This window comes from Myotis nattereri (assembly GCF_964212035.1).
Source record: "Myotis nattereri genome assembly, chromosome: 3".
NCBI classification, from domain to species: Eukaryota; Metazoa; Chordata; class Mammalia; order Chiroptera; family Vespertilionidae; genus Myotis; species Myotis nattereri.
In genome coordinates, this window is record NC_138077.1 from 114223907 (window position 1) to 114248994 (window position 25088).

The 25088-nt window shown below is 41.9% G+C and overlaps 1 protein-coding gene across 2 annotated transcripts in view; it reads left to right on the forward strand.

Annotated features, from left to right (window-relative positions):
- The window catches only part of XRN1 (5'-3' exoribonuclease 1), a 196022-nt gene that overhangs the window by 99073 nt on the left and 71861 nt on the right, over positions 1-25088 (forward strand). For both annotated transcript variants that reach the window (XM_081086155.1, XM_081086156.1), the window contains exon 20: positions 729-860. In XM_081086155.1, the coding sequence (XP_080942281.1) occupies positions 729-860 (132 nt within the window). The remainder of the gene's footprint in view (positions 1-728; positions 861-25088) is intronic.

The following is a 25088-nucleotide window of genomic DNA, read 5'->3' on the forward strand; positions in this document are numbered from 1 at the left end:
ATTGAATGTCAACTGTAATTGAAAGAAAAAATATTAGTTGAGTTGAGCACATTTGTGTGGCTCTATACTGAGTTCTCCATTCTGTTCCAGCGATCTGTCTGTTTTTTGTCTTGTTACTGTAGCTATGTAGTAAGTGTTAAACTTAGGTAGAGTTATTTCTTCAACCTTATTTTTATTTTTCAAAATTGTTTTAGCTTTTTGTTCCTTTGCCTTTTTATATAAATTTTAGAATAAATTATTCTATACCTATAAAAATCATGGAGAGATTTCTTCCCTGCCTTTTTTTTTTTTTTTTTTTTTAAGAGTTTAAGCCAGTTATTTTGTAGGATTCTGGATTTACCTGGCTATTTTCTCTTAGTGTCACTTAGGTGGATCCTTCATCCCACATATTTCCTATAAACTGGAGCTATGTGTAGTGCCTTATAGAGTCAAGTTAAACACTTTTAGCAAAAATACTTTATTGAATTTGAGAGTACTTTATAATCCTTATATTTTTGTTGTATATTTAGTTTGGTGTCTTAAGAGAGAAAGAATATTAATTTGTTTTTAAATTTTGATTGAATTTTTTACAAGATTTTGTTCTGAAATTTATAGTACAGTTTTTTAAAAGATGGCTTTTTTTCTATTACACCATGTAGAAAACTTTTTACTTTGAAGATTTATACTACTAGAACTCTATATTAAACCACAAATTTGGGTATAATATAATTGTTATATGAATTTTTAAGGTTTTACTTGGAAGAACCTCCAGGCATACAGAAGCTTTATCTGGGAAGAACTGCTCCACCATCTAAAGTGGTTCATCTTGGAGAAAAAGAACAATCTAACTGGGCAAAAGAAGTACAAGGAATTTCAGAATAGTGAGTGTCATTAAAAGTATTTAATATCATAGAACTAGAATGGGATTTAATGTACTTATCCTCTAACTTATTTTCCACTTAACAAAGTAATCACTCTGAATACTGACTACATCTTCATTTTATGTTCTAAAGAAAGTAATAAGTTCTAATTTAAAATAATACCTGGTTAGCAGTAGTTAAAGCCTTGCTCAGTTTGTCATTGAAATACTTCATTATATACAGAAAAGGAAAAGACATGATCACTTAGTACTGTGAATAACAGTTAATAGATTGTTGCCTGAATTTGAGAAATATTTTTACTAACTTAAAGCCATTGAATTTCTTGGCCACGTGTAAATAATAAAAATAGGAGGAAAGACTATCTTTGGATTCTTACCTCTCCCTTACCCAGTCCCCTTCACCCAAGCCCATATGCCTATGAATTCAGAAATGCAAGGTTTGTATCAACCAAACAACTAAAAAGCTAACCCTCCTCAGAATGCTAATTTCCAGGGTCACCATGATTCCACCCTAATAGTTCCTCTCTTTCTTCATCTAAACACTAGGATTTCCACAACCAAAACAATGATTGACTGGCAGTGGCACATGAAATGGTATTATAAATGTATATCCATCAGCCCTCCTGTTGAAACTGTAATAGCATTCACTATAGTAGAAGAGCAATCTATTCTATAGTTTTGGAGCTAATACCAGGCTATTCAAAGATGAGTAAACAGGGAAAATATAAAAGAAAAAAATCTACCGTAAATGAAGAAGGTAAATATAGCTCTCAGAAGGTAGACGTAAAGCCTTCCAACAATATCAGAAGCCCCTGTTATAGCTCACATCTTTCTGAATTTTTTATTGCACATAAACAAAAATCATAATAAATTTATTTTTTTATTACCTTAACCATTTTTTATTTTTATTAACAATTTAAATAGCTGTTTATTAAGCCAGTTTTTATTTATTTTTTTAATATATTTTTATTGATTAAGATATTACATATGTGTATTTATCCCCATGTTATCCCCTACCCCCCCGCCCCCGCCCCCCCCCCCAGCTCGTGCCCTCACCCCCCCCCCCATTGTCCGTGTCCATTGGTTAGGCCTATATGCTTGCATATAAGTCCTTTGGTTGATCTTTCCCCCTTACCCCCACCCTCCCCTACCTTCCCTCCAAGGCCCGACAGTCCAATCAATGCCTCTCCGTCTCTGAATCAGTCCTTATTCATCAGTTTATGTTGTTCATTATATTCCACAAATGAGTGAGGTCATGTGGTATTTATCCACTCTCCAGTTCCATCCATGCTGTGGCAAATGGTAAGAGTTCCTTTTTCTTCTTCCTCTTCTTAAAGAATACCTTTCAGCATTTCATATAATGCTGGTTTGGTGGTGATGAACTCCTTTAGCTTTTTCTGCCGCAGCCTGGGTGGGGCAGGGTCTCAGGGAATCAATGGGCGGAGCAAGCAGCTATGGCGGATCCTCAGCCCTGCCCTAAGAGGCTGCGCGTCTCAGTGTCCCAGTAATTGCTGCAAGCACCTCTGAGGGAAAGCCGCCCTCAAGCTCCGAGTTCTGCCTGCTGCCAGACAGTCCAGTTTCTCCCCGTATGAGTCCTGGGTCCCCAGAGACTTCCCGGAACCAGAGTTCAGAGCAGTCGGGAGCTTGTGCCTCTCTCCCGATTCAAAAAGACAGCCGCGTCCTCAGGTGCCAGCCCCTTTCCACATGCGAGCCTCCGTACCTCTGCACTTTACTTCTGCAGCTCCTCTGGCTGTCAGTGTGCTTTTCTTTCCTTCTAGTTGTAGAATTTCCACTCAACCAGCCTTCCTGTAGCTCTGGATGATGTCTGTTTTGTCTTTTCGTTGTATTTTTGAAGTTGTGTGAGGCAGCAATTTCCCGGTATTTACCTATGCCGCCATCTTAGTTTCTCCACCTTAACCATTTTTTAGATAGTGTGCTCTATAAGGTAGGGAACATACCTGTTTTTGTCACCACTCTGCTCTCATTCCTTAGCATTCGATAAATATTTGTTTGAATGAAATAGAGATTTTCTTAGTTAAGACTCTTAATAGGATAAGAAAAATTATTCAAAATACTATGAGTTTAGTCATTTATTTATGTAACAATTCAACAATTTTTTTTTGATATGTGCTGAGTACAGTAGTTGGCAGTATACCACAGTGAATAAAATCCCACAGTCCCTATATTCTTGAACTTTATGGCTGGTAGATGGGTTATGGATTTTAATGTCTTGTGTGGTTTGTTTTTTGTTTTTGCTTTTTTAATCAAACTGCGACTATGATAATTGCTCTGAAGGAATAGTACTGTGAGACCATATAATAGCAGGGTTTGACCTAACTAGGGAAGAATTTGCTCTAGTCAGATAAAACTTTCCTGAGGAAGTGTTGATTAAACTGCTACTTAAATGCAGAGTAGGATTTGGTCAGAGTGGAAAAGAAGCATATTTCAGAATGAATGAAGAGTTACATGCAAAGTCCCTGTGGCACAAGAAAAAGCAGAATGTGTCATGGCTAATGTGGTAGAGTGTTGGAATCAAGAAGGAAGATGAGGCAGGGGAAACAAAAGAGGCAAGCCAAGAGGTAAAATAAAAGACAGGAGATTCACATGTTATACTATGGAAATCAAAGAAAAAGAGTGTTTCAAGAATAAGGAAATAAGCCATGTGAAATGTTTTGATAAGATTAAGCAAGAGCTATTTTGGTGTTTTTTGTTGTTTTTTTTCCTGGAGTCTATTTTATTTTATTTTATTTTATTTTTTTAATTAAATCTTTATTGTTCAGATTATTACATTTGTTCCTCTTTTTTCGCCCCCATAACTCCCCTCCTCCCAGTTCCCGCCCCACCCTCCGCCCTCATTCCCCACCCACTGTCCTCATCCATAGGTGCACGATTTTTGTCCAGTCTCTTCCCGCATCTCCCACACACCTTTCCCCCCCAAGAATAGTCAGTCCATTCCCTTTCTATGTCCCTGAACCTATTATAATCACCAGTTCATTCTGTTCATCAGATTATTTATGCCTTGATTGTTGTAGCTAATACCAGGGAGGGTTTGACCTCCAGGCCAAGTGGCTGTGAGAATCAGCTGTGTCTGCAGTGAGAGAACTTCTGTCTTCTAGGGAGGTGCTAATCTAGCCTTTGCCTGAGGCTATCTGGCAAATGGCTCTGTGCAGGGCTTGGGCGGGGCGGGTCGCACAGGATCAACAGGGTGGGCCGGAGAGAGCAGTTATGGCGGCTCTCAGTCCTGTCCCCAGGGGCTCTCTTCCTCTCTGAGTCCCAGCGACCGCTGCAAACCTCGGAGAGAAAGCTGCACTCGCTCTGACCGAAGCCAGACAGTCCCGCTTCTCCCATTTGAGTCTGGGTCCCTAAAGACTCGCCCGTATCTGGAGCTCAGAGTCTGCGACTCCCTCCCGATTGAAAACGCCAACCGCGCCCTCCGCCGCCAGCGCGCTCCGCACACTCCGCACCTCAGAATTTGACTTCAGCACTGCGCCTCCTCTGAGTGTCCGTATGCGTTTCTCTTTCCTCCTAGTTGTAGGACTTCCACTCAGCCAGCGTTCCTGTGGTTCTGGGTGATGTCCGTTCCATCTTTTAGTTTCATTTTTGAAGTAGTTGTTCAAGGCAGCAAACTCCGGCGTTAACCTATGCCACCATCTTGGTTCTCCCCTGGAGTCTCGCTATTTTGGTTTTGAAAGGGGTCTTGTTCTTATTCAAGGGAATGAATTCTAGTACCTGCCAGTTCAGGGTCTTCTGTCAGCCAAGAAGGGTAGTTAAGACTACAGAATTCATAACCATTCAGGTTTATTTATTCTGGTCACCATTCTCTTAAATTGCTTTTCTTTACCACAGTATTTCCTTCATATCATCCCACATTTTGTCCCCTCTTCCCTTACCCCCCAAGTTCTTTGTAATCTGTCTTCCAAGGTGAACTTCACAAGACCACTGTTGTTCTTCCCCTGAGGGTTTACTTGACTTATTTATGACTTTGCACATTATGTCAGTAGAATGAGGTGATGATCCCATAGCTCCAACAAGGAGTAATGTTTGTGCAAACCATTCTTAGTTCTAAGAGTTCTACAGCAAGAATGTAGAACCTATTACTTATCTTAGTTATATATCCATGAATCTTATTATCCAAAACATGTTCTCCTAAATTTAACACATCCTTTTTCTCTGAACATTAGACATGAAATATTTCTGTGAGTATCAAATTATATGATTTTATTTTTAGAAACCTAACTATACCCATATGGTATGCGTGATAAATTTCTGTATTCCTATGTAACATTTACTTTCTAATAGATACTAACAATAAGAGATAGATGAAGAAAGTTATAAAATTAGGTGGCATTGGTTTTGGTTTATTCAAGGAGATTTGGTCATGTGTAAAAACAAATGGCAAGAGAGGGACAAAAGAGAAAGCAATACATTTGAAGCAAAAACAAGATGTATTCATTAAGAAGATGGGATGAAACTATTGGTTGGTGTGTGTGTTTGGTGTGAGGAAGATGAGGAGATTTGAGTTTGGCTATTGAGGACTGTGTGGGGTTGGCCTTAAGTAGAATGGAGGCAGTTTGAAATAGTCCTTGGAGAAAATGGGAGAGTTTCCATTGATCAGATAAACATGGTAAAATTATAGCCAGTATTAAGGACCCTTTTTGAAGTTGAAAGTCATGAATTTATCTATCCTATCTAATAATAGACAAACATGGTAATTGACCATACCTTCGCTATGCCTCCCATTGGCTAATTAGCACAATATGCAAATTAACTGTCAACAAAGATGGCAGCTAATTTGCATACTGCAGGCAGGGCAGGACAGTGCCATCCTGCCTGCCCCGCTGCCATCCGGGCCTGCTATCTGCGACCTGGGGCGGCGGGCATCTGTGTGCGACCCGACCCCCAGATCAGCCCTGCCGTGTGCGTGACCCGGGGCGGCGCCCCAACCCCCAGATCAGCCCTGCCGTGTGCGCGACCCGGGGAGGCGGGGCAGGCACCAAGGGATCGGGCCTGCCATGTGCCACCCAGGGAGCGGGCCTAAGCCAGCAGGTGGTTATCTCCCAAGGGGTCCCAAACTGTGAGAGGGCACAAGTGGGGCTGAGGGAAGAATTGAATTTGAGAGTACTTTATAATCTTTATAATCGCCCCCTCCCCCGCCAGTGCACATATTTTTGTACACCGGGCCTCTAGTATATATATAAAAGCCTAAGCGACTGTCCAATGGCCAGTAGCTATGACGCACTCTAACCACCAGGGGGCAGATGCTCAACACAGGAGCTGCGGTTCTCGGGTGACACATGGGAAACCAGAGAGGAGGGAGCCCGATTTCGGGATGCACCACCCAAGAACCACTCTCTCACAATCCGGGACTCCTCAGGGGATGTTGGAGAGCCAGTTTCAGCCCGATTCCTGTAGGCCAGGTCGAGAGACCCCACCAGTGCATGAATCCATGCACCGGGCCTCTAGTAATGTAATAATTGTTCTGTCTTTTGATAGTAGAACAGAGTTCATCAGTCACAGGTCTAGAAAAAGCAGATAGGTTGATTTAAACAGCACTGGATTTTACCAGATATGTACAACAAAAAGATGAAGAGGCAAAGATTTAGGATACTGGCAGGAATGTTACTGAAATGATAGACAATGGCATCTAGGTGAAATATAGACGTTAGGAAAGTAGAGGGTTAATAGTTAATGGGAGTAATTAGAATAATAGATGGACTGGAGATCCCAAATTAATGGAATATCAGTCATAAACAAAATGGTTGAACAAGCAAGTTAGATGGAGAAGTTTTTAGACAAAATATTTGAGGTAGTGATTTTAGAGGTAGAGGAGAGATTTGAGCCCATAGGGACAAAGAAGCTTTCAGACCTAGGCCTCTGCTGTGATTGAGGCTCTCTTGGCATAAATAGAGAGATTAATGATGGTAGCGGAGTATGTGGATGCTACACAGAAACACTCCCAGGACTAAACTGGAATTACAATTAAAATACAAAAAAAAATTTTTCTGAATAATTAACTGAAGACTGGCTGGAAAGAACCTTGATAACTAGGGATAGAAAGTGGAGACTGGTGGGAAGGGTAGAGGCATGAAAGGTCTGGCCAGGCTCTGACCAACGGCAGCTGAAGTTCCGGAAAGTATCGCAGTTGTGAGGGGTGGCCACTGAGAACTCTGGGGTCTAATACCCAAGCCGGGCCCCCTAGCAGAGAACACCAGAACTGAGAAAGGTGCCCACATAACATCTGGCTGTGAAAAGCATCTGGGTTGCTGTATGCCAGGTAAAGATGGCTGGAAATGCAGGGCCAATGCACAAAATTCTGTGTGCAGCCACTCAAATTGTGCTAGGGCAGACGGGACTAGAACTGTGTAGACAGAAGCCAGGGTTGGGGGCTCTGGTGTTATAGCTCAGAAGGCAGACACCCCATTTTCCTGTGCGGAGTTCATCTTTCTCACACAGACATTTGCTATGCATGTGGTTTTGCATGGGGGGAAGACAGTCAACCCACCCTATTGGAAAACACCTGGCCCCATAATGTGGAGTTTCTGAGGCCCATTAAGAGACTGAGAATAACAGTTAACCTTTAGGCAGAAGTAGTTACCCCATGCTGTTGGCAAAACTCATGCCACACCTGTAGATGATTCATGAACGCTACTCAAGACTAAATCCAATTAGTCTGCAGACAGAGGCAGTCTCTGGAGGCCTTGAGTCTTTGCCTGATCTAATAAGTCACAAACAGCATTTGACACTGCCCTGCACTAGAGATTGAGAGGCGTAACAGATCTACCTAATACATAGTCACAAACCCAAACTGGCAACCAAAATGAGGAGTCAAAAATACAATGCCCAATTGAAAGAACAAGAGAATATCCAGAAGAATAGATAAATGAAATGGAGATAAGAAATTTTTTCTGATATAGAGTTCAGAATAATGATGGTAAAGATGCTCAATACCATGAGAAAATATATAGCAACTATGAAAATGAAAGTAAAGAATGACATAGCACTAATAACACATTACAAGGAATACACAACAGATTAGAGGAATCTTAGGATCGGATCAGTGAATTAGAAGACAGGGTAGGAAAAAATCACTCAATCACAGAACCAAAACTAGAAAACAGTTAAAAAACTAGAGGACAGCTTCAGAGAGCTCTGGGATAATGTGAAACATAACAATATTTGCATACTAGGTGTGCCAGAAGAGACAGAAAGAAAGAGATAGAGAATGTATTTGAAGAAATAATGGCAGAAAGCTTTCCTAACCTGGTGAAGGAAAAAGTCACAAGTTCAGGAGACACAGGAAGTCCCAAGCAAAAAGAACCCAAACAGGCCCACGTCCAGGCACATCATAATTAAAATGCCAAAAATTAAAGATAAAGAGAGAATCTTAAAGATTGCAAGAGAAAAGCATACTGTTACCTTCAAAGGAGCTCCCATAAGGCTGACACCTGATTTCTCATCAGAAACTCTATAGGCCAGAAGCAAATGGCATCAAGTACTCAAGGTGATAGAAAACAAGGATCTGAAACCAAGATTACTATATCCAGCAAGGCTATCTTTCAAAATAGATGGTGAAATGAAGTGCTTCCCAGACAAAAAAACAAAACAAAAACTAAAGGAGTTCATCTCCACAAATCTAGCATTACAAGAATTGCTAAAGGGACTGCTGTAATTTGAAGAAGAAATAGAGAAACCTAGGCAGACAGAAAGCAAATGGCAATAAATAAATACCTATCAATAATAAGCTTAACTGTAAATGGATTAAATGCTCCAATCAAAAGACACATGGTAGCTGAATGGATACAAAAATATGATCCAACTCTATGCTGTCTACAAGAGACTATCTTTAGAACAGAAGACTCACTCAGGATGAGAGTGTAGGGATGGAAAGAAATTTTCCATGCAAATGGAAACGTAAAATAAAGCTGGGGTAGCAATACTCATATCTGACAAAATAGACTTCACAATAAAGGCCATCACAACAGACAGTAAAGTTCTTAATACTAAAGGGATTGACCCAACAAGAGGTTATAACCCTGCTAAACATATCACCCAATATAGGAGCACCTAAATATGTAAAAAAAAAACTTCTAGAGGACTTTAAGAGTGAGATCAACAACAATACAGTCATGGTAAGGGACTTTAACAACCCGCTGACTTCACTGCATAGAACTTCCAGGCAAAAGAATGTTAACAAGAAAACGGTGGCTCTAAAGGGCACAGTGGATCAGATGGATTTAGCTGAGATTTATGGAACATTTTACCCCAAAGCTGCAGAATATAAATTCTTCTCAAGTACACATGGATCATTCACAAAGACAAACCACATATTAGGACACAAAACAAGTCTAAGTTCAAGAAGATTGAAATCCTATCAAGCATTTTCTCAGATCACAGTGGAATAAAATTAGAAATCAACTACAGTAAAAACACCCTAAACACATGGCAGCTAAGTATCATGTTATCAAACAATAAAATGGCTATTGATGAGATTAAGAAAGAAATCAAAAACTTTCTGGAATTAGATGAAAATTAACACCGAAAAACCCAAAATTTCAGGGACACAACAAAAGCAGTGCTGAGAAGGAAGTTCATAGCACTACAGGCCTACCTCAAGAAAAACAAGAAAAATTAATAATAAACTATTTAACGGTACAACTTAAAGAATTAGGAGCAACAAGAAATGCCCAGAATAAGTAGAAGGAAGGAAATAATAAAGATTAGAGCACAAATAAACAATATAGAGACTTAAAAAAAAACTACACTAATCAAAGGGAAACATGCAAATTGACGATCTCTCCACTATGCCCACCAGCCAATCAGAACAAGTATGCAAATTAACCCAACAAAGATGGCGGCGGCCACGGAGCTGGAGGCTTGGGTTGCCCCCTGCGACAGAGGAAGCCAAGCTTCCAGCCAGCCCTGGCCTCCGCTCAAGGAGGGGCTGGGGGCCTGGGTCTCTGGAGGGTGTGGCCAGCCTGAAAACAGCCATCAGCCCTTCACCCAGGCTGGCCAGGCACCCCAGCAGGAACCCTCACCCTGAAGGGGGTGTGGCCAGCTTGAAAAGAGCCCTCAGACCCTCACCCAATGGGGGTGTGGCCCGCCTGCAAACCACCACAGGCCCCTCGCCCAGGCCACCCCACACCCCAAGGGAACCCCCACCCTGATCCAGGACACACTTCAGGGCAAACCAGCCAGCCCCCACCCGTGCACCAGGCCTCTATACTAATAAAAGTATAATATGCTAATTAGACTGGGAGACCTTTTGGACATTCTTCTGGACAAAGCCATGGTGGCGGGGCCGAGGTAGAGGCGGTTAGAGGCCAAGAGGGGAAGGCAGTTGTTGGGTGATCAGGCCAGGATGGTACGGCAGTTGTGGGTGATCAGGCCGTTGGGGGAGGGCCGTTGGGGGTGATCAGGTCAGTGCGGGGGGTCAGTTGGGCGTGAGCAGACCAGCAGGGGGGCCAGTTGGGGGCGAGCAGGCCATCAGTGGGGGGCAGTTGGTGATGATCAGGACTGTGGAGGGGGGGGAGTTTGGAGTTAGCAGGCCAGCAGGGGGGCAGTTGGGGGCGAGCAGACCAGAGGGGAGAGAAGGTGGGGGCAAGCAGGCCAGCAGAAGGGGGCAGTTGGGGGTGAGCAGGCCAGCATGGCAGGCAGTTGGGGACGAGCACACTGGCACGGGGGGCAATAGGGGTGAGTAGGCTGGCGGGGGGGCAGTTGGAGGCGAGCAGGCCAGCAGGCAGAGTGGTTAGGGGCAATCAGGCAGGCAGGCATGTGAGTGGTTAGGAGCCAACAGTCCTGGATTGCAAGAGGGATGTCCGACTGCCGGTTTAGGCTTATCCCTGTAAACCTCCAGGGGTCCCAGATTGGAGAGAGTGCAGGCCAGGCTGAGGGACACACACACACACACACACACACTGTGCACTGGGCCACTAGTAATAATAATAATTACTGAAAACAAGAGCTGGTTCTTTGAAAGGATAAAGAAGATTGAATAACCATTAGCCAGACTCATCAAGAAATAGAGAGGTCCAGGTGGCGTGTCTCACTGGTTGAGCGTATATCTATGAACCAGGAGGTCACTGGTTCGATTCCCAGTCAGGGCACTTGCCCAGTTTGTGGGCTCAGTCCCCAGTAGGGGAGTGTGTAGGAGGCAGCCAATCAATGATTCCCTCTCATCATTGATGTTTGTATCTCTACCTCTCCCTTGCACTCTGCAATTAATAAAAATTAAAAAAAGAAAGAAAGAGGACCCAAATAAATAAAAGCAGAAACAAAAACGGAGAAGTAACCAATGACACTAGAAAAATACAAAGGATTGTAAGAAAATACTATCAACAACTATATGACAACAAGCTGGACAATTTCCTAGAAAAACAGTCTCCCAAAACTAAATAAGGAAGATTCAGAAAACCTGAATAGGTCAATAACAACTGATGAAATAGAGGCAGTAATCAAAACACTCACCACAGACAAAAGCCCTGGTTCGGATGGCTTCACATGAGAATTTTACCAAACATTGAAACAAGAACTAACACCCATATTGCTCAAATTATTCCAAAAAATCCACGAGGAACACTTCCATGATCTTTTCTTTGGGGCCAGCATTATCCTAATTCTCAAACCAGATAAAGACACTACAAAGAAAGAGAATTACAGGCCAATATCCCTGATGAATATAGATGCTAAAATCCTCAACAAAATTTTAGCGAATTGGATCCAACAATATGTTAAAAAGATCATATACCATGACCAAGTGGGATTTGTTCAGGGATGCACGGCTGGTACAATATTCACAAATCAGTAAACGTGATACATCACATAAATTGAAAGACAAAAATCACATGTACATATCAATACAGGCAGAAAAAGCATTCAACAAAATACAGCACCCATTTTTTATAAAACTCAAAGTGGGAATAGAGGGATCATATCTCAATATGATACAGACCTACAGTGATCATCATACAAAAACTAAAACCATTTCCCCTAAGATCAGGAACAAGATAGGGATATCCACTTTCCCTACACTTATTCAACATAGTACTGGAAGTCCTAGTACAACAATCAGACTAGAAGAAGAAATAAAAGGCATCCAGATTGAAAATGAGGAAGTGAAACTCTCATTAATCACAGATGACATGATATTGTACATAGAAAACCTAAAGATTCCACCAAAAATCTACTAAATTTAATAAATGAATTTCACAATGTAGCAGGAAACACAACACCCAAAAATTGATGTATTTTTTTATACACCAGTAATGAACTAAATCAACAATCCCATTTACCACTGTAACAAAAAAGTTAAGATGCATAGGAATAAACTTAACTTAGGAGGTAAAAGACTTGTACTCAGAAAAATACAGGACATTGAGAAAAGAGATAGAAGAAGATATAAACAAGGGAAGGAAGATACCATGTTCATGGATACATAGAATTGACATCATTAAAATGTCCATATTACCCAATGCAATCTACAGATTCAATACAATCCCTATTAAAATACGAACAGCATATTTCACAGCGCAGGAACAATTATTCCAACAATTTATATGGAACCAAAAAAAAAGACCCCGAATAGCTGCTACAATCTTGAGAAAGAAAAACAAAGTTGAAGTAATCACAATACCAGATTTCAAGTTATACTACAAAGCCACCGTAATCAAAATAGCCAGGTACTGGCATAAGAACAGGCATGTAGATAAATGGAACAGAACAGAGACCCAAGAAATTGACCTAAGCCATTATGCTCAATTAATATTTGACAAAGGAGGCAAGAGCATACAACGGAGTCAAGAGAGTCTCTTCAATAAAAGGTGTTAGGAAAATTAGACAGATATATGCAAAAAAATGAAACTAGACCATCAACTTACATCATACACAAGAATAAACTCAAAATGGATAAAAGACTTAAATGTAAGTCTGGAAACCATAAAAACCCTAGAAGAAGCCATAGTCAGCAAACTCTCCAGACATCTCTCGTGTCAATATGTTTCTAGATACATCTCGTAGGGCAGTGGTCGGCAAACTCATTAGTCAACAGAGCCAAATATCAACAGTACAACAATTGAAATTTCTTTTGAGAGCCAATTTTTTTAAACTTAAACTATATAGGTAGGTACATTGTTATTAACTTAATTAGGGTACTCCTAAGCTTAGGAAGAGCCACACTCAAGGGGCCAAAGAGCCGCATGTGGCTCGCGAGCCGCAGTTTGCTGACCATGGTCCTAGGGCAAAGGAAACTAAGGTGAAAATAAACAAATGGGACTACATCAAAATATAAAGCTTCTGTATAGGAAAAGGAACCTTCAACAAAATGAAAAGGGAGCCCACTATATGGGAGAACATATTTGGCAATGATACATTTGATAAAGGGTTAATATCTAACTTAACAAGAGGAAGACATACAATCCAATTAAAAAAAGGACAAAGGACTTAAATAGACACTTCTCCAAAGTAGACATACTAATGGCCAACAGACATAAAAATGCTCAATTCACTAATCATCAGAGAGATGCAAATTAAAATGACAATGAGGTATCACCCTAATACCTGTCAGAATGGCTACCATCAACAAATCAACAAATGACAAGTGCTGGGAAGGATGTGGAGAAAAGGGAACCTTAGTACATTGCTGATGAGAATGCAGACTGGTGCAGCCATTACTGAAAACAGTATGGAGTTTCCTCAAAAAATTAAATATTGAACTGCCATTTCATCCAGTGATCCCACTTCTAGGAATATATCCTATGAAACCCAAAACACCAATCAGAAAGAATATATGCACCCCTATGTTCATAGCAGCACAATTTACAATAGCTGTGATCTGGAAATAGCCCATCAGTAGACAAGTGGATTAAAAAGCTGTGGTACATTTATATCATGGAATACTATGCAGCAGTTAAAAAGAAGCTCTTACCCTTTACGAAAGCATTGAGAGACCTGGAGAGTATCATGCTACGTGAAATAAGTCAGTCAGAGAAAGACAAGTATCACATGATCTCATTCATATGTGGAATCTAATGAACAAAATAAACTGATGAATGGAATGGATCCATAGACATGGAAGCATGGAACAGAGTCTGGAATCTCGGTGGGAAGGTGGGGGATCGTGGGTGGGTGGGAGACAATCAACCAGATACCTTGTGTGCATGTATGCATATCCCATGGACACCTAATAGGGTGGTGAAAGTCTGGGGTGGGGGTGGGGGCAGGCTTTTGGGGGTCAGTGGGGGTGAGGAGGGGACATATGTAATACTTTCAATAGTACAAATAAAAATAAGTAAATGGGTGATGTCTTTACCCAAGTCATGGCCAAGGTAATAGGTGACCAAAGTAGAATGGAGGAGAAGGTTATTAAAGATAGGGAGGCTGAAGAACTACTGTGGTCTTGGATAGATCATACATGTAACATTGAGAGGCTACCACTTGAGAGAGCTACCCAGGGAAGTGGTGGAACATTCATTTAAGAATGTGGATATTGAGGATATAATGGTTTCAAAAGGTTTAGGAATTAAAGAACAGAATCCAGGGAGAAGGGAGCAAGGTAATACTTTATGGATGTTATAGAGAACATTATGATGCAATTAGAGGATAATTTGGAGGAGAGTGCTTTATTTAATCTTATACCTCAAACAAGAAGAGAATAGACTTAACATTTTAAAAAAATAGGGTTATCAAAATATTGGTTGTAAACACTGTAACTAGTAAAGAATTTTAAGTACTAGTTCTCATTTTAGATATAAAAAAGTTACAAGGTAGTTTGTTTATAATTTAGAAATTTGGAGAAGTATGAAATGTTTTCAAAAGTTTAAGTCAGAAGTAACCATAAATAGAAATATAAAGCAAGATTTCTAACTTGCAAAGTACTAGCAAGAAAAAAATTAAATGAAAGAAATTATAGGAGTCTTCCTGTCAAGATGGCAGAGTAGGGAAAATGGTGTACTTGCCTGCTACCATGACCACATCAAAATTGCAAATAAACTGAAGACTGCCATTAGTGAGAACTATCTGATATCTGGCTGATCAGACAGCATATAACTAAGGATATACAGAAGAATCTACATCAAGACCAGTAGAAGGGGCAGAAGTGCAGAACAGGTTGGTCCCACACCCACATGTGGTGGTTAAAAGTTGGGAGTGATATCTCTGCTGCTGATGTCTCCCCTGAGGAGCAAGGTATCCCAGCCCTATACAGGGCTTCCCCAGCCCAGTGGCCCAGTGCCATGAAAAGAAGTCCCCATAACTTCTGGCTAAAAGAACCAGAGGGGATTGTGGATGAGTGAAACAGAAGGTTGCTGAAGTCCCAGGAAGTTCCTCTTACAGAGCCCATGCATGGACTCACTCATACCCACTTGCTCTAAGCTCCAGGACTGGGGCAGCAGTTTTTCCTTATGGGAAGGAACTGAATTGTCTGGCTTCACGGTGAGGACTGGAGGGGCAGTGTTCTCCCAGACAGAAGTGCTGGCAGAAGCCATTGTTCCTTTGCTGAACGCTTTCCCCTGCACTGCAGGCTCCATATCTGGGTTTCCATCAATCTGGGTAACAATATTTGCCCTGCCCTGGTGATTCTCTGAGACCCCATCCAACTTGCAGGCCCACCCAAGCCACTTCCAATGGCTTTTCCATACAGATGGCCTTGGCACATACTTCAGACTTTTCCTAAAATCTCTCAAACCCCAAACAAGGAGCAACTGGCCTTATAGTGCCCCGTACCTTTTGCTAAGTAGCTCCAAGTCTGGCAATAGTGACATATGGCCTAAGTTCATAGCTTAGCCTCTTCCAGGCACCTCCAAGACCAGTACAAGTGGCAACCATCTGCAGATCACTTTGTAGCTCATAATAAGTGTCCTTGGGCAGAGCACAGGCTCCAGAACTAACACACTGTAGTCGCAGCCAGTCCTCAAAACCAATAGGCCTGAAGGTTAATCCCTCCCACTGACATGCCAATAGCAATCAAGGCTCAACTACAGCAGGAGGACAGCCCACACAAAAGACACATCTGGAACACCTGGCTCAGGTGAACAGTGAGACTGTGCCCCACAGGACATGTGCTACATACGGCCACTCTACCAAGACTGGGAGAGGTAGCAGCTCTACTTAATACATAGAAACAAACACAGGGAGGTAGCCTAAAAGAGGAGACAAAGAAACATGTCCCAAATTAAAGAACAGAACAAAACTATAGAAAACAAACTAAATAAAATGTATACAAGCATTTTACCAGATGCAGAGTTTGAAACACTGGTTATAAAGGTGCTCAATGACCTCAGTGAGAACTTCAACAAAGAGAAATGGAGATGGAAAACATAATAAAGAACTGGTCAGAAATTAAGAATACAATAACAAATGAGGATTACATTAGAAAGAATCAATAGTAGGTTAGATGAAGCATAGGATTGCGTCAGCGATTTGCAAGATAAGGTAGCGGAACACACCCAATCAGAACAGCAAAAAGAAAACAATCCAGGAAATAAGGATAGTTTAAGGGGCTTCTGGGACAACATCAGCACCAACGTTTGCATCATGGTATAACATAAGGAGAAAGTGCAAGGAATTGGGAACCTTTATTAAGAAATAATGATTGAAAACTTCCCTAATCTAGTAAAGGAAATAAATTTACATGCCCAGGAATCACAGAGAATCCCAAATATCATGAACTCAAATAGGCCCACACCAAGACACATCATAATTAAAATGTCAAAGGTTATAGACAAAGAGAATCTTAAAAATGGTAAGAGAAAAGCAGTTAGTAACCTACAAGGGAGTGCCCATAGGACTGTCCTCTGATTTCTCAACAGAAACTTTGCAGGCCAGAAAGGAATGGCAAGAAATATTCAAAGTGATGAAAAGCAAAGACCTACAACCAAGATTACTCTACTCAGCAAAGCTATCATTTAGAATTGAAGGTCACATAAAGAGCCTCCCAGACGAGGAAAAACTAAAGGAGTTCATCACCACCAATCCAGTATTTCAAGAATGTTAAAGGGATTCTTAAGAAGAAGAAGAGAAAAAGGAAACATAAATATAAAAAATATGATTAACAAAATAGCAATAACTACATATCTATAAACAATTTATTAAATGCAAATGGGTTAAATCAAAAGACATAAGGTAGCTGGATGGATAAGAAAACAAGTCCTTTACTTATGCTGTCTACAAGAGAGTCACTGCAGATTGAAAAGTACAAAGACTGAAAGTAAAGAGATGGAAAATATTTTATGAAAATGGAAGCAAACAAACAAACAAAAAACCTATGGTAGTAATGCTTATACCAAACAAAATAGACTTTACAACAAAAGATGGACCCACCAGTTTCACTTCTGTGTATTTATCTGAAGAAACCCAACACACTTCATTTGAAAAGACATAGGCACCCAAATGTTTATTGCAGCATTATCTACAATAGCCAAATGAGGAAGCAACCTGTCCATTGGTAGACAAATGAATAAAGAAGAAGCGATGCATATATACAATGGACTATGCCTCAGCTGTTAAGAAGAATGAAATGTTGCCACTGCAACAAAATTGATGGACGAAGTGTATTGTGCTGAGTGAAATAAGTCAGCAAAAATAAATGTCATATGATATCATTCATAGAATCTAAATAAAATAAATGAACAGTCAGAAACAGAGAATGTTTTGATGGTAGCCAGATGAGAGGGGTGATGGTGGTATGGGTGCAAAGGGGGAAGGGATAAGAAGTACAAATTGGTAGTTACAGAGGAGTCATGGGGATGTAAACTAAACACAGAGAATATAGTCAGTAATATTGTAATAACTACATATGGTGTAGACTTATCAGGGAGATCACTTCATGAGTTACATAAATATTTAAACACTATGTTGTACAACTGAAACTAATAAAATATTATATATCAACTGTAATTGAGAAAAAACTGTTTTAAGAAAAAGAATCTATGATAGAGAAACAAAACAAAATATAGTTTAGGCTGCCTAAAATGATAAATAAAATGGCAGAAACATAATTAAAATAAGAATTAAATCTAAAATAATAATTAAATCTAAGTGGCTATAGCTCCTCAATTAAAGTGCAGAAGCACTTTGATTATATCACCAGCATGATTATCCAACTGTAAACCAGCTATAAGAAGTACACCTAACACCAAAATTAGTAAGGTTTAAGGTACAGTAATCCCTCACCACCTACAGTTTTCAGAAATTACAATTTTATATTTACATCCCAACCATTTAAAAATGAATCTTTGTTTCAGCTCAGTCTCATGAAATAATACATTATTAAATATTGGGAAATGCAGACAGAAAGAAAGCAAGGGTTGCAGTATTAAAAATCAGACAAAATTGAATCGAAGGCTAAAAGAGTAAATAGTGGGAAAGGTGACTACGGAAAGTTTATTTCACAATGTAGATAGAACCACATAAAGCGTTGTGTCCTGAATAACATAGTTGACCTCATTTATTTGGTGGATTTTGAAGTGCATATTTTCACTTTTTATCATCTTGAACTTAAAATGTAGTTTTCAATTTTGTAGTTTCATTGGTGGACTCTTTTTCTTGCTCAGTGGTTAATAAATTAATTATATATCTTAAAATCAATGGTGTCTTAACGGTCTTCAGGAAAAACTGAAGCGAATTAAGGACCACCATAATTTTGGAAGACTGACGTCTCTGACAGATTTGGTAATCAAAAAGCAAATATGCAGATACAAAATCTAAGCAATATAATCATTTGACTTAATAGTAATAGATTAGATTCCGCAGCCCCACTAAATAAATAAATAAATAAATAAATAAATAAATAAATAAACAAACAAACCATTTCACATAGGCTACTAAGTAAATGCAAGAAATTTAAAAGTACAGAAGGAATACAGACTACAACAATGACCCCAAAGCTATAAAAGTATAAAATAAAGCAAAAGTAAAATAGAAAAGGTCTCCCAACCACTTAGGAGTTTAAAAATACTGTTCTAAATAACTATTTTGGTGGGTGTTTTTAACAGAAAATTTTTACTGAAGTATATGTACAGAGAAAAAAAAAAAGTACAAATCATAAGTGTATATTACTTGATAAATTTTCACGTGTACAACCAGAATACAAGTCAATAAACAGAAGCAAAGAAAAATTGCTTAGTGGGAATTAGTGGGAAAGTCCCACTAATTGCTTAGTCCCACAAAGCCAAAATCCTTATACCAAAATCTTTTAAGCCATTACCATCCACTTCTCTCCCCCAACAATAACTATTTTGATTTACAACCCCAGAGATTAGTATTTGAATGTTACATGATTGATTCACACAGAATATACTGTTTTTTACCTTAATTTCTTTTGCTCAGTACTGTGATTTTAATATTCATTTGTATTGGTACATATAGTTGTATTTTGTTCATTTTCACTAATGATAGCATTACATTGTATGAAGACAGCACAATTTACCCACTCTATTGTGGATGGATAATTGAGTTGTTTCTCATTTGCGACTTTTGATGAATGCATATATATGCATTTCTGTTAGGTGCTATCTATAGGTGGAGTTGCTGCTTTATAGGATACTAGAGGCCAGGTGCTCAAATTCATGCACAGGTCGGGTCTGGCCATCCTGCCTGGATTGGGGCCGATAGGGCCAGGCTGGCTGGCCAACGCCACCCTCTAATCGAACTCCCAGTTGAGGGGACAATTTGCATCTTAGCTTTTTATTATATAGGATGCTTAAGATCAGCTTTAATAGATACCATCAAAATGAATTTTGCAAAGTTATCTCATCAGTTTTCATCTAACAGTAGTTTATAATAATTTCTGTTTCTCTCTACATTCATCAATACTTATTACTATTGTCTCTTCCCTTGTAGCCATTCTGACATAGTGGCTACCTCATTTTGGTTTAATTTGTGTTCTTTCATGCCTAATGAAGTTGAACATCATTTTATGTTGCTGTCCATTTGAATATGTTCTTTTCTGAAATGGCTGTTCAATTGTTCTGCCCTTTTTTCTATTGAAAACTGTTGAACTTTTTCTTATTTGTAATTTTTCTTATATATCTGTGTTGTCATTTTCAATTTCATGAAAAACCCTTAAATGATTCACTCAATATGATGATTGCTGTAGAGTTTTTTATTTTTCAATATTCTTTATCAGATTAAGGAAATCTCCTTCCATTCCTAGGTGGTTACGTGTTTTTAATCATTAATTTGTGTTGATTTATCAGAATTTTTCTCCATCTGTGAAAATAATCATATGACTTCCTTTTTCTGTTAATATAGAGAATTACATTGATTAAATTTCAAATATTAATCTACCTGTGAATTCCTGGAATAAATCCCATTTGGCTGTGTTATATTATCCCTTTATATATAATTGGATTTATTTTGTTTAGGATTTTTGCATTTACTTTCATGAAAGTGATTGGCCTGTAATTTCCCTTTCTTGTAATATCCTTGTCAGCTATTGATATCAAGATTACACACATGATAACTTTTGAGTGAAAATGGTAGAAAAAGTCCCATTGAATTTTTAGAAAATGGTAACAGAATGCTGCATTTCAAAAATTTGTTGGAAAAAATGTCTGTTTCAGGCTAAGATGAGATGGCTCATTTCAGACCAACCCTGCCATCAAGAGCAAAACCATTTAAGAATAAGCTGCTATGAAAATATCTATTCAAATACAAGGGTAATATGCTAATTGAACCAGACGTCCTTCCAGACAAAGCCACAGTGGCTACAGGGGCCAAGGGCCAGCAGCTACAAAGGCTGAGGGCCGGCGGTGCAGGAGGCTCTCGTAGCAGCCGCGGGAGGAGAAGGCGGCACCAAGGCCCCTTTTGCAGAGGCAGCTCAGGAGAGGGGTCTATGCAGTCCCGGTCCCAGTGCTACTCCTTCCACAGAGGCAGTCACAGAGGCAGCGGCGTGGGCCGGTCCCGGCACCACGCCTACACAGAGGCTGGACGGGGTGAGACCTGCTGTGCCTCAATCTCCCACAGCCCCAGATCTTCCCCCACCCACCAGTGGGCAGGGGGGCAGGGCCAGCGCTAAAAGCGAGGGCCAGCAGCTGCAGCAGCCGGCAGTGGCAACAGCAGTGGGGTGATGGGGGTGGCGCCTTCCCCTGATACACCCAGTCACCTCTCACAGAGGAGGACATCCCCTGAGGACTCCTGGACTGTGAGGAGGGCAGGCCGGGCTGAGGGATAACCTCCCCCGGTGCACGAATTTTCATGCACTGGGCCTCTAGTGTGTGTACTAGTGACCTGGTGCACATAATTCATGTACATTAAAAGGGAATTAATCACACGAGGCCCAGACCCCACCAGCCCCACCCTCATTGGGCTAGATCCAGACCCAGCCGGCCCCACTCCCATCAAGCCCCACCAGGTGGAGGGTGCAGCCTCAGGTCTCCTGGCCCAGGGCGGGGGTGTAGCCTCAGGTCCTGTGGGCTGGGGGGTAAGCTTTGAGGTCCCTGGCCCAGGCCAGTGGGTTTAGCCTGAGGTCCCCCTGCCCAGCGCCGGGGCTGGGTGCATGGCCTGAGGTCCCCCATCAAGCCCTGCCAGGTGGGGGGCATGGCCTCAGGTCCCCTGTTAAGCTCCGCTGGTAGGGGGATGTGGCCTCAGGTCCCATGGCCTGGCGCTGGGGCGGGGGTGCGGCCTGAGGTCCCCTGTCAAGATCCACTGGGCTGGGATCATGGCCTGATGTCTCCCTTTAAGCCCTGCTGGGCAGGGGGCGCAGCCTGAGGTCCCCTGTCAAGCCCCACCAGGGCGGGGGGGGGGGGGGAGGGTGGGCGCAGCCTCAGGTTCCCTGCCCCGGCCCAGCGCCACGCAGCCTCAGGTCCCTGCTGATTGCTCGTTAAGGCTCGTTACGAGAACTCAGCCTCTGCTGTGGGTGTAGCCATCTTGTGTTATGGAATCCCTACTTCCGCTGTGGGCGCAGACATCTTGTTATGATGTGATGGGCAATTTGAATATTCCCTCTTTATTAGCTAGGATGTCCTATATAATCAAAACCTAATATGCAAATTGACCAGACAGCACAATGACTGGCGGAATGACCAGTCGCTTGATGCGCATTGACCACCAGGGGTCATATGCTCAATGCAGGAACTGTCCCCTGAAGGTCAGTGGGCCTCCACCAGGGGAGCGCCGCTCAGCCAGAAGCTGGGCTCACTGCTGGCGAGCGCAGTGATGGTGGCGGGAGCCTCTTCCACCTCCGCAGTAGCGCTAAGAAGCAGCAGGCAGGTGGTAAGGAGCGAGGGGGTCCCAGGCTGCGAGAGGGCTCAGGCCAGTCTGAGGAACCCTCCCCCGCCCCCCAGTGCAGTATTTTGTGCACCGGACCTCTAGTATGTACATAATATATAATAAAGTTATTTAATATATACTACATATAACTATGAACAGTATATATCATTCATATATTTAAATATAAACACATATATAAAAATTAAAATTGTGATTGTTATAATGAGCTCAGTAGATGGTCTGAATAGTAATATGGGCATCCTAACAATTGAATCATTGGGCTGCAGTAAAAGGTCAAGCTAAAGGCTTCCTTCAGTACACAAAGCACCATGAGATGTAAAGAGTATACTCAGAATTTCTTACCTCTGCCTAATAGGAGTTTTGGAAAGAAAAAATGGAAAATATCCCTCAGATGAAGAATCTTTAGATCAGGGGTCAGCAAAATCCTATATAATAAAGCGCTAATATACAAATGGCCATCACGCACGCCCTCGCGCCTGGGCTGGGGGACCTGAGGCTGGGCCTGGAGACCTGAGACCCTGGCGCTGGGGCCGGGTCACCTGAGGCTGCGTCCCCTGCCCAGCGGGGCTTGACAGGACCTGAGGCTGCACCCCCCACCCAGTACTGGGCCAGGGTACCTGAGGCTGCGCCCCCTGCTGTGCAGGGCTTGATGGGGGTAGGGCCAGCCGGGTCTGGGTCTCGCGCAGTTTCAAGGCACGCATGAGTGGGCGGGGACTTGACTCTGGGTCCTGCGGCGTACCCCAGACTCTGACAGGAGGGAGATTTTAATATACATTTTACTAATTTTCTTTCGTCTCTTACACTTCTATTATAGAGAGAGGGCAAATAGCAATATTAAAATATTTCCACTAATTCCCCTTGAATGTGCATGAATTTCGTGAACCACCAAAGCTTTCCTAATGAAGACAATGATATGGACAAAATTAAACTGTACCAGGAGGCCTTGCCAGCAGAGAGCAAATCCCAGTGTTGCTGACATGGCTACAGCTCCTCTCATGCTTTCCAGATGCACCCTGACTTGATTTCTCCATTTGGAGCAAAATCCTGAGAATGGTGGATGAATGCCCTGCTCTGTGATCTTCCCAGGGCTGTGCTTTAACATGACCGTGAGGGTACCCCAGGAGCCTTAGCTGAAGTGGGTGTTGGTGTCTATCCTGAGCATGGCTCTATACCTTAGAGTGAGCACTCAGGCTTCTCTTGTTGCTGCTGCCATCAGGTTCAGGATAATGTTTACGTCCTTAACATCTTTGAAAATGACAATGCTCAGGATTTGGTATGAGTTGCAAGTTGTAGCTCTTAGTGTAAGCACTGGAGTAGTAATAAAACTTTCCCAGCAGTCTTAGAGTAATTGTATGAGTCTGTATTTTTGTATTCCATCTTTACTTTTAAGGGAGTCTTTTAGACTATTAGCCACAGAAGGCTTGAAGTTTCTGTTCAGCAATTTCTTCCCCCTGGAAACTTCTAACTGGGGCTAGTTTTGTCAGATCTACAACAGTCATAGTCAAGGAGAGAAGTTATTCAAAGCACAGATTAGATCCGAGGTTCCATAGAATGAATAGTGAGAGAAACAAGGTCGTGTGGTTTTTATATAAAGTTTTGGGCATTTAAAGTATAATACATGAGAAAGGTATGTCTGGCTCACAATATTTGTATTACCATTCAACCCAATTAAGAACAGAATAAATATTTTGAAAGAAAGGAAGGAAGGGAGGGAGGGAGGGCCCAGTGAATGCCCCTGTCAACCTTTTGTCTGTCTGCATTTATCTATTCTGGATGTTTCATATAAATGCAATCATATATGTGACCTTTGGTGTCTGGCTTGTTTCATTTAACATGTTTTTGAAATTCATACACATTGTAGTATGTATCAGTACTCATTTCTTTTTATGGCTGAATATCCCATTATATGGATATTCTACCTTTTGTTTATCCATTTATCTGTCAGTGGACATTTGGGTCGTTTCTACCTTTTTGCTATTGTTAGTAGTGTTACTATTAGTATTTATTTATTAACTAGAGGCCCAGTGCACGAATTCATGCATGGGTGGGGTCCGGCTGGCCGGGCCCCAATTGGCGGATCGGGGCTGGGCCTGTTGGGAGGAGGTGACAGGGCTGACTGGGGGTGGGGCTGCGGGTGATTGGCCAGTGGGCCCCTCCCCTGATTGGGTTGCAGGGGCCGATCCAGGACAGGGCAGGCTGAGGGGAGGAGCTGCGGGCCGATCAGTGTGGTGAGGGCCATCAGGGGCAGGGCCAGCGGGGGGAGGGGGGGAGGTGCTGCAGGAGTTTAGCCAGCTGGCCTCACCCCCTGTTGGGGTAAGGAGGGGCGATCAGGGTCAGGGCTGGCCAGAGGGAGGGGCTATAGGCCGATCAGGGTGGTGGGGGCCCATCGGGGATGGGGCTGGCAAGGGGGTGGGCCTGCAGGAGGTTTGCCAGCAGGACCCGCCCCCTATTGGGGTGGGGGGGTCGATCAGGGGTGGGGCCAGTCGGGGGGGGGGGGGGGAGAAGGGCCACAGAGGAGTTGGCCACCGGCTCCGCCCCCCTATCAGGGTGGGAGAGGCTGATCAGGGGTGGGGCTGCTGGGGGTGGGGCCTACAAAGGTTGGCTGGCCAGCCCCACCCACCGATCCGGGGGTTCACTGGCTGCAGTGGGTGTCATAGTGACCGGTCATTCAGGTCGTTAACAGCATTATGGTTGCTGGCTTGATAGATAGATAGATAGATAGATAGATAGATAGATAGATAGATAGATAGATAGATAGATATTTAAGTATCCATTTCTAGTTCTTAGGGTATATACCTAGAAATGGAATTGCTGAACTATATGGCAATTCTATGTTTAACTCTTTGAGGAACTGTCCAATTGTTTTACACAGTGACTGCACCATTTTACATTCCTACCAGCAATATATATGTTCCAATTTCTCCACTTCTTTTCCAACACTTGTTTTCACTTTTTATATGATAGCCTTCCTGGGGTAAAAAACACAGGAGTTTCTTATAGTTCTGTG